The sequence below is a fragment of the Anoplophora glabripennis genome, unplaced genomic scaffold (genome assembly GCF_000390285.2).
Source record: "Anoplophora glabripennis isolate ALB-LARVAE unplaced genomic scaffold, Agla_2.0 scaffold963, whole genome shotgun sequence".
Lineage (NCBI taxonomy): Eukaryota > Metazoa > Arthropoda > Insecta > Coleoptera > Cerambycidae > Anoplophora > Anoplophora glabripennis.
In genome coordinates, this window is record NW_019417303.1 from 22213 (window position 1) to 36129 (window position 13917).

General features: G+C 31.0%; 2 protein-coding genes across 3 annotated transcripts; both read left to right on the top strand.

The window, feature by feature from the left end:
- The first annotated feature begins 2533 nt into the window (after positions 1–2533).
- On the top strand, positions 2534–13848 carry LOC108915086. Of its 2 annotated transcripts, none has more exons than XM_018721041.1 (3): positions 2534–2692; positions 2796–3091; positions 6704–6794. In XM_018721041.1, the coding sequence occupies exons 1-2, from the start codon at positions 2563–2565 to the stop codon at positions 3080–3082; spliced, it is 417 nt and encodes a 138-aa protein (XP_018576557.1). In that variant the 5' UTR covers positions 2534–2562; the 3' UTR covers positions 3083–3091; positions 6704–6794. The 2 variants fall into 2 exon arrangements, with proteins under 2 accessions (XP_018576557.1, XP_018576558.1); XM_018721042.1 differs by lacking the exons at positions 2534–2692; positions 2796–3091 and adding exons at positions 4340–4477; positions 13641–13848 and having other exon boundaries at positions 6704–6915.
- On the top strand, positions 3047–4111 carry LOC108915085 (sepiapterin reductase). Its single transcript, XM_018721040.1, has one exon. It carries the CDS (start codon positions 3146–3148, stop codon positions 3938–3940), a length of 795 nt encoding a protein of 264 aa, XP_018576556.1. The 5' UTR covers positions 3047–3145; the 3' UTR covers positions 3941–4111.
- Positions 13849–13917: the final 69 nt, after the last annotated feature.

Sequence of the window (13917 nt, forward strand, 5' to 3'; positions counted from 1 at the left end):
TTTTTGAGAGAGCAGTCTCCACAATTAGGGTATCTGCGTCTTCTTCTGCTTGATAGACTTCAATTCCGTGCCTCTCGAATTCAGTCTTCAACATTTGGATGAGACGCCGCTTATTTGTCTCGTTAGACAGAAATTTTTCTTGAGGGATTTTTAGTACGGTATTCTCATCAAAGACGATAGTCCTGGTCCTAGTAATTTTTGAGCAGATTATTTTTCTTATAACACCGTTTTAATCTTAACAGACTAAATTGTTAAATTTACCAAAACTTTATTTCTTATTAACTTTTACGTAAGATTAGTAGTTTTTCCAATATTCCTCTCGGATGTAGGGTGTAAGTAAAAGTTTGCAGTCTTCGGAAAAAAAATCTTATATTTGCAAAACTGTATCTCAGGAATTACCAGAGCTACCGAGCTCCGGTGGAGCTCAAATTGTAGCAAATTTTATCTACTTGAGAAAAGGTAAGAATGACTTTTTTGTTAGAAGTTTCCTTTAGTGTTTTTTTGGTAAAAAACTAAAAATAGTCCAAATATTTCACTGTTTTTTGGATATATCTCAGCTGGCACAAGTTTTTCGAGGTTGCAAATTTGGATTTAAGTTACTCGGATAGATCTTAACAACATATAAAAAAATCAGCTTTACCCTAATTATTGCAATTTTGGACCCTTTATTGTGTACCATATGACTGGCCTAAATACCGGACTTGCCGAATTGCTATTCGAGTATAAATTACGAGACACATCATGGTCAAAGCATAGGAAGAAATTTCACGAGAAGTATGCATACGGTCCTGTGCTTTAAGATTCCAATTGACATCGTAACATCTATACTAAATTGCATAGACATTAATTATTTATGTCCTCAAACAATTTTATTATATTGATGGTAAATTTCGTTTTGTTCCATTTCAAAAGGTCTCCAAAATGCCATTTTGTAATAATATTAGTAAACCAAATATCCCTCATATTTTTCCCTTTCGCAATTGTAATATGAATGATTAATAGAAGGGTGCCTATAATAAATTAAAATTATCTGAATCATACCAAATTTCGCATTCCCGCACTGCACTGCTAGGCGACTAGTCGATAACTGAATTTTGACAACGCAATGGACCAGAGAAACTGCGCATTGCTCTTTGCCCGCACGTTCATTCTTCAACTGAGCGTATACATTTCTACCACCTGCACTTTTCGTTCGACCAGATCTGTATGTGGGTAAAGTATTGGTTCTACAATTGACTTTGGCAAAACTGTACTACTTAGGTCAGAATATGATGACTGCGACGTGGGTAGGTTATGCCTGATAGGAGACAATCATAAAAGAATCTGAAGATTGGGGCTGTTCATGTTCATAAAAAAGGATTAATGAAGATAATTTTTATAAAATTATGTGGTGCGCATTAAAATGTTCACTAAGAATTGGGAGAGTTCTACATGCAAAAAAAATCATTCAAATCTCACAGTCCAGGCAAATGTTACAGGAGTATTCTAGATCAAACTTGAATACACTGTGCATATACATATAAAGTATAATTACTTATTATTTCTGGTAGATTTAATGTGGGAACTGCATTTTTTGCTAATTTGCGGACTACATATTTGTTGAAAATTAAAAAATTTTCTTCAACCTGATTGATTATACGTGAAAATTTTGATGGTACCCAATCCTGTTTTTTAAAAGCTTTCACCTATTTGTACTTTATGTCAACATCCTTTGGAAATCAATAAAAATTAAAATATTAGATTCGAAAAATCGAAGCAAGTATAAAAATTTGGTAATTATTTATTTTACCATAAAATTGATTTTTCTAATCAAATTTTGCCAGCACCCCTTTTCCAGCGTGCTGAACATGAACATTAGTTTTTTGTAATTTTTTCGATCGCAAAAAATAATATCACATTAATTTTCAGCTCCCTCAAAATTTAATATAAATTGGAGATTTATAATATCACGTTTACCATTGCACTATGTGGGCGAACAAAATTATAGTCAACCCCGGAATACTCCGACTTTAACCAAAAAATGGCGCATATAATGGCTCAAATTTACGTTTTATATATTGCTTATTTTACTTATCTAGAAGGAAACTTTTCGGTTCTCTTCACCAACTTGTTAAAGTTTAACACCCTGTATCTTGAAAACGAAGCATTTGTGGCCCAATGTTAATAAGAACTTTTTGTCTTAAAATCACTCAAATACAATAATCGTCTGTTGAATTTATTGTGTTAATTAACACCCTGTATATTGACATTATAATATTGACTATAACTACTAGTTGCGTAAAAGCTAAAGTATGTAGTTCCCTGCTGACGTCATGCGTACAAGATCAAATGTAAAATAACTGAAAAATTTGCGGGAAAATAAGTTGTTGGTCTATACTTCTACTGATGGCGCCACTCAATTTAATTAGCCAGACCGCTGTTGATCGGCGCCACAAGTCTCTTCAAAGAATTATTCTAAGATTATATATTTTGTGTCAAAGAAGTTCGATTCGAAGTTGGTAGTAGGAGGTAACAATTTTAGAAAAAACTACTTATGTTGGTACTAATTATAATAAAAACAACATGGATCCTTGGTCGACTTGTCAAGCAAACGTCAACATTCCAGAAATCCCCATTACAAAATTTGAAGATAACTTTACACCTACAATAACCGAAAAGTTGCCGGATTCGGAACAGTATCTTGCTGTTTTAGGTAAATTAATTCATAATATTTTAATATATCAACTTTATTAATAAAGATTCAGATTTATGGTTCAATACAAATATATTTGTTCCTAATATTTATTTACTTTTAGAGGAAAAACTAAGAAAAATAAAAAACGATCCTAGAGTTCTCGCTCAATTAGCTGCTAAAAAGGCGGACTGTATGCAACAACTTCTTACTGGTGCAGTACACATTGAAGAAGAAATCATTGAACTAGATGTACCCATTTCAAATTCACAAATTTTAAGAACAATTGCCCCTCAGAAGCAAGCCTTAAATCAAGGAGAAATTGTTGAATTAGTTAAGTACGATCAATTGAAAGACGATGATAGTGATTCTGAAGTAAACAAGGATTGTAGTACAAATTGTAACCCATAAGTAAAATAGGTAATACCTTATTAACAATATATTTGTAAATTGTTCGGATATTTTCATATCAGTATGGCTTGTTCTGTAAATTTTAGTAAAAAATCTATCATTTTCATAACTGGGGCTTCAAAAGGCATTGGTAGAACAATTGCTGTAGAACTGTCTAGACATTTAGATCAAAATTCAGTTTTTATTTTAATAGCTAGATCCGAGAAAGGACTTGATGAAACAAAAACACAAATTCTTATGGTAGATAAATCTATAACGGTTCAAACATATGTATTAGATTTATCAAAACCAGATATAAATGATTATAACAAACTTTTTCAAAATATTTTATCATCTGTTGATACATCTGGGATAGAATTTGGGTTAATATTTCATAATGCTGGGCACGTAGGTACTTTAAAACAAACAGCCGATTTAACAGATCTGACAACATGGCACGAGTACTATGATTTAAATTTATTTTCTGCTGTTTTATTAAACAGTGTTTTTGTTAAACAAATCAGACCTATAGCACCTCAGTTAGTTGTGGTCAATATAACCTCGCTTTGTGGTCGTTCACCAACTTTAAATTTATCTATGTATGGATCTGGTAAAGCTGCTAGAGAACTATTCTTCAAAGTTCTGGCTCTCGAGGAACCCAAAATTATTGTTTTAAATTATTCACCTGGTCCTGTAGAAACGGATATGTTTGAGACTATTATTACAGATGCTCAGTCGGAGGTTTTAAAAAAAAGCTTCCGAGAGGTGAAGGAAAGTACTGTATTAACTACAGAACAAACCGTTAGTAAACTGCTGGACATTTTGGAAAAGGGTGACTTTAAGACGGGGGATACTATTGATTATTATGATAGGAATTAAGTTTTTATAAAAACGGTTATATTTTGTTGGATCTAAGTTTTGTTTATTATATAATTAAACTGCATTCTATTTTCTAAGAAAATATATATATTTACTTTTTAATATGAATTTACAATGTATTACAAAATATATGGTATATATATGTGTAACCAAATAAAAGGTTCATCTTGATTTGTTTTTTTTTATTATCCTTTCATAATTTGGGTAAATATTAATTTATCTACCTTTAAATTATAACGTAATCGAATTCATATTATTCCAGTTATTTTTTCAATTATGCATGATATTAACCAAATTTTTGTATTGATGCAGTACTGCAGTAATTCATAAGTATTTATTTGTAAAAACAAATCAAGGTCAGGGTGGCTTGAAATAGAACAGGTATACACTGAAGCAAGGTTATTAGAATGTCGAAATTAATAATACATGAACATTTTCTTAATAGAATTCTTTGAATTTCTATAATTCCCTTAAGTACGTGTTAATGTTAAAATAGGGTTTCAACAGTAATCTTATATAAGCAATGGTAATTATGAGGCAGGTATAAACTGTTCAAATATATAAAGGTAAACTTCATTCTGTTTACAATAAAAAAAACTATAACAGTTCATATTAATAATTGTGCTTTGACTATGAAATATTTCACAATACCTAAGAGAGAATGAATGGAACAAAATGGTGCACCTAGTTTTAAAAGTTCTTTAAATAAACATTGATAAACATGTTTTGCTGATAGTAAAAGGAAATCCATACTTCCTGAAGAAGCCTTTAATTAAAATAGTGTAGTATTTATAAATATTCAGTTTTACATATAATTTCATTGTCAGATATAGGACTCATAAGACATATATATGCTGATAAGGAAGAATAATAGAAGAAAATGATTTCATTTATGGAATTGTTATAAACTTTTTACAAATTAAGTTTCATACTTTTCATTAGTACTATTAAAGGAAAGTTAGCAGCTGAATTCTAAACTGTAGAACAAATGTTTTTAACACAGCGAAATAGTGTTGACTCAATGATCTATTTAAAAAGTTAAATCAACCTTCACAAATCATTCTTATACAAATATAATTGAGGTTAATAGGACATTTAAGTGAACAGCGTCGAATATTGTTTTATTAGAGTACACAGTTTTTTTTTTATACACATGAATTCTGAGAACCAGTTTCTTATATCAAAGATATTTTTTAATATTTGTATTTAGAGATTAATTTGAATTAAGCGGTCAGGTGAAAAATACCTAATTATGACTTCTTTGTAAAATATGTCTCCCAATTTATAAAGGCAATAAGCACTTCACTTTGTTTTAATTAGCAACACAATTTTTCTTATAAATACGTTAAATTTGTGTCCTTATCTGATTGTCATTATAAAAGGTGGTTCAATTTTTTTTAATTAACTTTAGTAACAGGTAGATTATTAAACAATAGTGATTGTTATGTACACTACAAATGAAAAACGTTAAGCTTTCAAAATATGTATTTTTCATTTTTTTTCTTTAAATATTTTTCAAAAGCACAATATACCATCATTGAAATTTTATAAAATTCCTCTTTAAAGAAGTGTTTTTTAAATCTTTTAAATTAAATTCAGTTTTATCACTGTTGTACAAATGGAAATTGGAAAGTGATGGGTGCCTTTATTAAAAAAAATTGATATGCCACTGACAAAATACACAAATTATTTTTTTCAAAATCTCATTTATTTTACAAAAATACTTGTTTCAATTTGAGTTTATTAATTTGGTACATTTTTCCATATTATCCAGAACTACAAAAGAATAGATCTTAAGTTAGGCACCTTAAAATTTATGTCAAATGCGATTATTGATTAAAATAATAAATGATCGGCTTTACGACAAAAACCAAATGTAAAATGTACAGAAAGTTTGAGAAAATAATAATTTTTGTATTTTATCGGTAGAGTTTCATTTTTTTAACAAAGATATGTCACCCTTCGTTTGTACAACACTTATTTGAAATAATTTACAATAGATTTAAAAATTGTGTCGGTACCGTAAAATTCTATAAAATTGCACGTCTAGAAAATATTTTAACAAGTATGTCCCTATCCAAAATGTAAACATTTTTATAGTAATATAGTCATTATTTGTTGATATTATATTTGTTTCTAAAATATAATTAATAGAGATCGAACAACCTTGTATGACATTTTTTTCAATGAATTCGTATATGAAAAATAAATGTAAAATAAAAATTATATCTTCCAAATAAAAGGAGGTATTGTAGGAGAAATTGTCTCATTTCAAACCAGTGGTGTAGATATGAGGTATGCTTGGATAGATTTTTCTGAAGAATTCATTTTTTTGAAACGGTTTATTTTGAGAGAAAATAGTCTTGACTATTTTGATTAGCTTTTACTGTTTTGTTTTAAATTAGCAATTTGTAAAAAAATAAATATGTTCGGATAAATTTAGAATTATTTAAATGATTTTGCAGAACATTATATTCATAGTACACAAAATTCTGCTTCAATATTTTCATTAGTTCAGAAGATATATAAAGAAATCTGTTTTTGATATCTTTGACCCCTTTGATAAGGGCAAGTAGAGGTTTTCTTATATAAAGGATATAAGAAAAAATGTTTGAATGAAAAAAATGCTTTTTAATTTTTGTCACTGTATTTTTAATGCTGCAGAAAATGAATATTCTGGATATATTTTTTCTTTTTGAACATTTTTAAAAAAGAGTGGAGTTTCCGAAATGATTATTATTAATATTTAAACCTTAATTCTAGGCTAACAATGAGTCCACTCGTATTTCTGTTAAAACTGGCTTGGGATTGTAGATATCGTCTTCCTCTGTTGATCACAGTGGGATTTATGGTCCTAGATATTAGAATGCAGTTAGACATAAATGTACAGACAAGAAGAATACCTCGGCCTCGTTCACAGCCTAGACCTCAAAATGAGAATAACGCAGATGATAATCCGGACGATGGGTCAGATGGTAATTAGTTTTTGGTGGTTGGAGTACAATTAAGAGCAAACAATTTTTATTTTATTTTTAATGAAATAAGAAAGCAATTTACACTAACAGATATAGTGTCAAAATTTGCCTCTGCTTCTAGTATAACCTTTCATTCTACTGCATGCACGAACATACATATATAAATACAAAGAAATGCATTTAATCGTAAATTATTTTCAAAAGGTGAATGTGGGTGTATATTACGTAATTCATATATGGGAAATGATTCTTTTTAGCATTCAATTTCTTTCGATAAAATGTTTTTGTTTTCTTTTTTCAACGTTTGGGGTGTTCCTAACCTGTTTTTGTTCACATTGTGATATTTCATCGTATTACTAAAGCACTGAAAAGTATGAGCAGAAAGTCTGAAATTTATATATGTATATACCTTGAGATTAAATGTAAACCAGTGAAATTAATGAATGAAAATTGGGTTTTGAAAAGACGATATTTTTATTGAATGAATTATTTCTCTTTATTACTCGATATTTTTAATCTTACATAATTTACAGGCTGGAACTGAAATACTTGGTCAAAGTACATAGTGCTAACTAACATTTTGTTAAGTTTTTTAATAATATAATCAATTTTAAAATAGCCTTTAAAAAAATGGGAAATTGAAATTACTACCTGTGTCTTCCAAAACTGCCCCAAGTTTTTTTAATTAAAAAATCGTGAACAATCAATCATTTTAGTTAGACACTGTATTTGGGGATACCTATTAATTTCTATACCCGGGTACCCACTTCCAATAATTAATATTTACTGTTTACTTGCTAATTATCCGTTACACACTTTTTAAAATATTAATTTAGGATAAATAATAATTATTATTGATATGTATTGTTAATACAAATATACAGGGCATAACTTTGAATCGGGATTATACTTATACGGAGACTACCTATGACCTGTAGAATCACGTATCATAAGTTTGTTTTCTCAAATTTCGTTGTGAAAACTGATTTTTTTTTTACATTTCTTAGTAATTTTTCATACTCCGCCACTGGACAAGCTAGTGTGACCTGAAACAATGGAGGGCGTTAGTTGCACCGCATGCACACATGGGAACTACCGTATGCATTCTTGTCAAATCTCATAATTAAAAGGAAAGGTTATTAAAAACCAAACTTTGTTAAAAAGCAAATTTTTTACACCACCCGTCATGAAGTACTGCTATTTGGTGCATTACTTTTATTGAATGAGTGTTGCCATGAGTCCTATCATGCGGCATAAACAAAGACTTAATTCTTTTGAATAAGATAAACTATGAATCAGTACCCAACAAGTAAAGCAACAGAAAACTCAAACAGTAATAAATTAATAATGATAAATGAAATACACAAAAATAAATAAATAATTTGTTTACTCGCCTGATATTTAGAGCATGAGACATACTTGAAATCTTGTGGCTAATGTTCGAGTATTGGTACCAGGATCTTCTTCCACTCCATAACATAAAAATTTCTGATTCTAAATTTCTCTCTTAGTTCGGTTGTATCTATCATTAACATACAGTGTAGGAAAGTACCGATGGTCTATCAGAAGTTACGTGAGAGCGATAAAGTAAGCCATAGAAATCCATGTGATAGACAAGGATGGCTAAAATGAAGGTGCCTAATAGTCAACGCCCATTTCGCCCTTCCACAAATAAGAAGTGGATCTTATTTGTGAAATGGCGAAACGGGCGGTGACAAAGAGAAGCCTTCATTATAGCCATCCTTCTCTATCACATGGATTTCTATGGCTTACTTTATCGCTCTCACGTAACTTCAGATAGACCATCGGTACTTTCCTACCCTGTATTGGCGTTCAAAGTTCTCATAATCTCTTAAATGTTGAACCAATTTTACAAACATTTTCTTATTCGGTATTTATAGGTCAGGATAATCCATCTGACATCGTCTACTTGCAACAGCATCATTTTCTCCCCACAACTCTTCTAACCGTATCAACATTTTCATATCAAACAAAAATGAAAATTCACTAAACACTTCAATAATTAACTTTATAGGGTTATAAACTTACACTATACAAACAGTTCACAAACTAAAACAAAACTGTAACAGAATGAAGCAATGATGACGTATTCGGCCATTCTCATTTCGCCGAACTAAAGTGGCAGTTTGTTTTTTTATCAGTTTACCATCCCATCGTATCATACCAGATGTGAAATCAACTGGCAGTAGCGGCTTTTTAGAGGGAGTAATACGGAATTTAAAAGAACAGCGTAGGTAACCTCCATTGTCCTTTGTAAGCCTCTGGAACAGGATTGGATTCTGCTTAAATTTAAACTGTTCATGATATAATTTTGTTGCTGTTTTGTTTGCTTTGGATGAATTTATAATATCTAGCACTGATTCACTGCTGAAAGGCTGAATAAGATAAGAGTAGAAACATACAGTATTTTGTTTAGAATTGGATTTTCCTAAAAGCATCCCTATCTACTGTTAATAGTTCAACTAAATTATGTCAATGTCAGAGATCATTGATACCTAATTCACTATATATACATTATTTAAAAAAATAGTAACACATTACTTTTATTTACATTTGGTAACATACCTACGTATCATATAGTTTAATATTTAATAAATCATGTAAAAAATGATTTTTTAAAAATAGAATGGTTTTTTCATGTTCAGCACTGCATTCACATTGATATAAAAAAAACATGGTGACTTTAAAATAACACGTTCCTAAGCCATCCAAAAACAATCTCTTTACTAAGTTATTTTTCATTGTCATTTTCTAAAAGTTGTTTCAAAAAGGAAACAATTGGCATTGCTGATAGTACACAGATAAAACTTACCCGGATAACTCCAGGTTAGCCAGAAGAAAGTGTAGTTTAAAGAACTCGACTATAACTAACTCCACTATTTCATTGAAAAAAAGAATTTTAGATTCGTATTCAGGGGAATACTCCTAAAAAACTGACCCCCTTAAAGTTACACCCTGTATAATTATTTATATTAAATTGAAAGTATTAGTAATTAATAGGTATCAGATATTTAAAATTATGACTCGAGTGCCATATTTTTATCGAGTACCCAGATGCCTGTCGGTGTCACTTCGGAACATTTAATGTCAATATCAGAAAGTGAATAGTATAGTCTTTCCGATATCAATTGAAGAACCAAGAGTTTGACAGTATATACCAGGTTTGGTCGCTGACGCAGCAACTCGGCATAGAAATGTATTTGAAAAACTTCTTCCCATATTTATTTAGCCATACCCATATACAGGTCTGGTCGAACTAAACGTGGAGGTGATAGAAATGTATACGCCCAGTGCGCGCAAACGGCATATAACACAGCTGCACTGGGCGACTGGGTAATAAATCTCAGTTGTTGACAAATTGCCCATTGTAATTCAGGTAATTTTAATTTATTATAGACACCTTCTATCAATCAATCATTCATATTACAATTTCGAAATGGAGAAATAAGAGGGATATTTTGTTTACTAATGCCACATGACATTTTGGAGACCTTTTGAAACGGAACAAAATGAAATTTACCATCAATATAATAAAATTGTTTGAGGACATAAATAAATAAAATATGTTGTTGACCAAATGAACATATAATAGAAATTTTCTACACATTATATACAAATTATTATAATTTTTTACCTTTATCAGAAAACATTTTTAGGGACGCCTATGAAACTCGTTAAATTTTATTGCCAAGCATTTTTTTACATGTTCAACTGACTTCGGAAAGACTATAACTTCAAGTAAAATTATATTTGAATATGTACTACAGGAATTGCTTACATCTGTTGTGATAAAGTAACTAATATACTAATACTACTGCCTATAAGGCAATTCTGTGAAAATTAACCCTAATATATAAGAAATTATGGTGTATGGATGGGTAAGGTGGCAAAAGCAGCCACATAAGAAAATCGGTATACAGGGTGTTACAATGTTCCACCGAAAAAATTCTACAGTTGATTCTCTGATCAAAAATATGAAAAAATTTTATATGGATGTTAATTTGCAAATGCTTAGCATTTTAGATGATTTAACACTTTTTTGAGGATCAATGAAATGTATGAATTAGGGTTGCAATTATCTGGGGCAACACTTTTTTAAATTGAGTATACTCTAGTTCCTTCCGAATTTTTTTGTTGTGACAACACTGATTCTTTTGCTTAGCCTTGCATTTTTTGTTGTCATTTTTAAATCTTTGAACTATGTATATGAGTGGTATCATCAAATTGTGACTGAAAGCATTATCACAATGAAATAAATGAAAACAATTAAACGATAATAAAACTTTATCACATTTTGAAAATGAAGAGTTTGCAGACCTACATTCATGTTTTTTTTCTTATTTTTGGTCAGAATATGCATATAAAGTTATTAGTGGAATTTGCAACACTATACAGGGTGCTTCATAATATATGCGCAGGACTTTAGGATGTGATAGCTCGTCCAAAAATTTGAAAAAAAGTTTGTATTAACGTACCCTCTAAAATGCACAATTTTCGAGATACAGGGTGTTGAAATTGTAAAAGAAATTTAGTTTTTTGCGAATATCTCAGGAACCGTTTATCGTACAGAAAACAGCTTTTGTAAGCATTTACTACTCATAATAAGCTATGTTCTGTGCGAGAAAAAATTTTTTTCAAAGTCATAATTGGTGAAGATTTTGAAGGGGAAGTGGGTGTTTTTCTCCCCAACTTCTACGCCACTGGAAAAAGTACGATTTTGAGATGTCCATTTGAACCGCCAATGTTTTCTACACAAAAAAAGTACTCTTGGTCATAAGCTCTAAAGTTGACCGTTTTTGAGAAAAATCTACTTTTATGTTGAAAAACATGGTCAATTTTTTGAAATAAAATTTTTATTTTACTAAATGTATTATAATTTTTTTTATCAAGTAGGCATTAAATTTTAAAACAAAAGCTACCTCCTGTCAAAATAACAATTAGTTTGTATCTGCGAAAAGTCAATTTGTATTACAAAAGTAAAAATGAATTACACAAACGCTGAAATGTGCGAAATGCATTACCTTTACGGAATGGCGAGCGGTAATTCGGCAGAAGCAAGGCGGTTGTATCAAGAAAGACATCGTGATCGCCAAGTACCACATCATAACTTGTTTCAACGCATTCACCAACGACTATGGGAAAATGGAAGTTTTAAAAAGAATACTGCTGATAATGGGCGGCCTATGGAAGCTGCAAATGCCCAAGTAGAAGAGGCTGTCCTCAACGAAATTGAAGAAAATCCGATCACAAGTACCAGAAAAATTGCTCACAACTTAAACATACCTCACTCGACGGTTTGGAGAATTTTGAAAAGACAACTTTTGTATCCCTACCATATCCAAAGAGTACAAGCCTTATTGCCAAGAGATTTTCCGCCAAGATTGGCTTTTTGTAGATGGATGCAAGACAAAATAGCTCAAAATCCTCAGTTTGGAGCCGAAGTTATGTTTACCGATGAAGCATCTTTCTCGAGAGATGGTATTTTCAATTTTCACAATAACCACATATGGGCTGAAGAAAATCCACATGAAATTGCAGAAGGCAATCATCAGCAACAATTTTCCGTGAATGTTTGGGCTGGCATCGTCGGTGATCATTTGATAGGCCCACATTTTTTACTGAACAGATTAAACGGAGCAGATTATCGACAATTTCTAGAAGAAGTACTGCCGGAACTGCTGGAAGATGTACCGCTTCAAGTAAGACAAAACATGTACTTTATGCATGATGGAGCTCCGGCTTACTTTAGTTTGGTTGCTCGCCAATACTTGGACGACGAATACCAAGGCCATTGGATCGGTCGAGGAGGTCCCCACTCTTGGCCCCCGCGATCTCCCGAACTTAATTGTTTAGATTTTTTCTTTTGGGACCATCTCAAAACGCTAGTCTATGCTACTCCAGTTGAAAATGTTGATCAATTAAGAGAACGCATTGTTGCATCTTGCGACATAATTTGGAACACTCCGGAAATTTTCTTGCGTGTTAAGACAGTCGATGCGTCGAAGAATTGCTGCGTGCATTGAAGCTAACGGAGGACATTTCCAACATTTAATTTAACTGTGTACGATTTGTTTTTTTTTAATTTTGCAACTATGAAGTTAATGTTTGGTTTTGTTACTTGTTCTAACGATTAAATAAAAAGTCAAAACAAACTTTTTTTCAAATTTTTGGACGAGCTATCAAATCCTGAAGTCCTGCGCATATATTATAAAACACCCTGTATATTACATAGGTATATAGGGTATTTCAAAAAACATTCCCCCGTTAGTAATGATGTGGAATTTTTCAGTAACTGTTTAGGAGGCCAAGCATTGAGTTTGTCAATTATTATTACTTTGTTTCACTTAAAATTACTATGGGCAGGTTGATAATTTGGGGGTCACTTAAAAATTGCAATTTTGTCATCCTTAATAAGATCGTGGCAAGATTATGAGGCAATTTTCGAGATTTTTGCATGTTTTTCATTTTATTTCTTCTTGTTCTATACACCACCGCCTGCTGAAGAATATTTTTGAGACACCCTCTACAAATGTACAAAGTTATAAACAAGTTAGTCCACACGGAAGTTTTCAGATTTATTTTATTATTTATCCTCCTTAGGCCATTATGTGTGTATGGAAAAAATCTAGCTAATTTTATTTGAAAATTCAAATAGAGTACACAGGCTTGTTTTAGCAGTTGTCTCAGCTGCAAATGTATTTTAGGCTCTTGGATTACTGTGGATGAACAAAATGTGACTGATAGCGATTAGTGGCGATAAGTACTGCAAGATTTTTTAACTAGTGTTGCACCAGCAATTTTCCTGTATTTTTAATTTGTATCTACGTAAAGCATTGTATTATGATTCTATCTAAAATGTAACGCTTTCTATTTTTTTACATAAGTTGACATTAAACTATTTTTTTACTGAAATATTTTATTTCAATTGATTAAAAATACAACATTAATAAATAACAAAATAAAAAAGAGTATTTATACAAT

Bases quoted from the DNA above. Each gene is read 5' to 3' on its own strand.
- LOC108915086 (XM_018721041.1), top strand. From the start codon at position 2,563: ATGGATCCTTGGTCGACTTGTCAAGCAAACGTCAACATTCCAGAAATC. The intron at 2,693-2,795 runs GTAAATTAATTC...ATTTACTTTTAG, and splicing joins ACAGTATCTTGCTGTTTTAG to AGGAAAAACTAAGAAAAATA.
- LOC108915085 (XM_018721040.1), top strand. From the start codon at position 3,146: ATGGCTTGTTCTGTAAATTTTAGTAAAAAATCTATCATTTTCATAACT.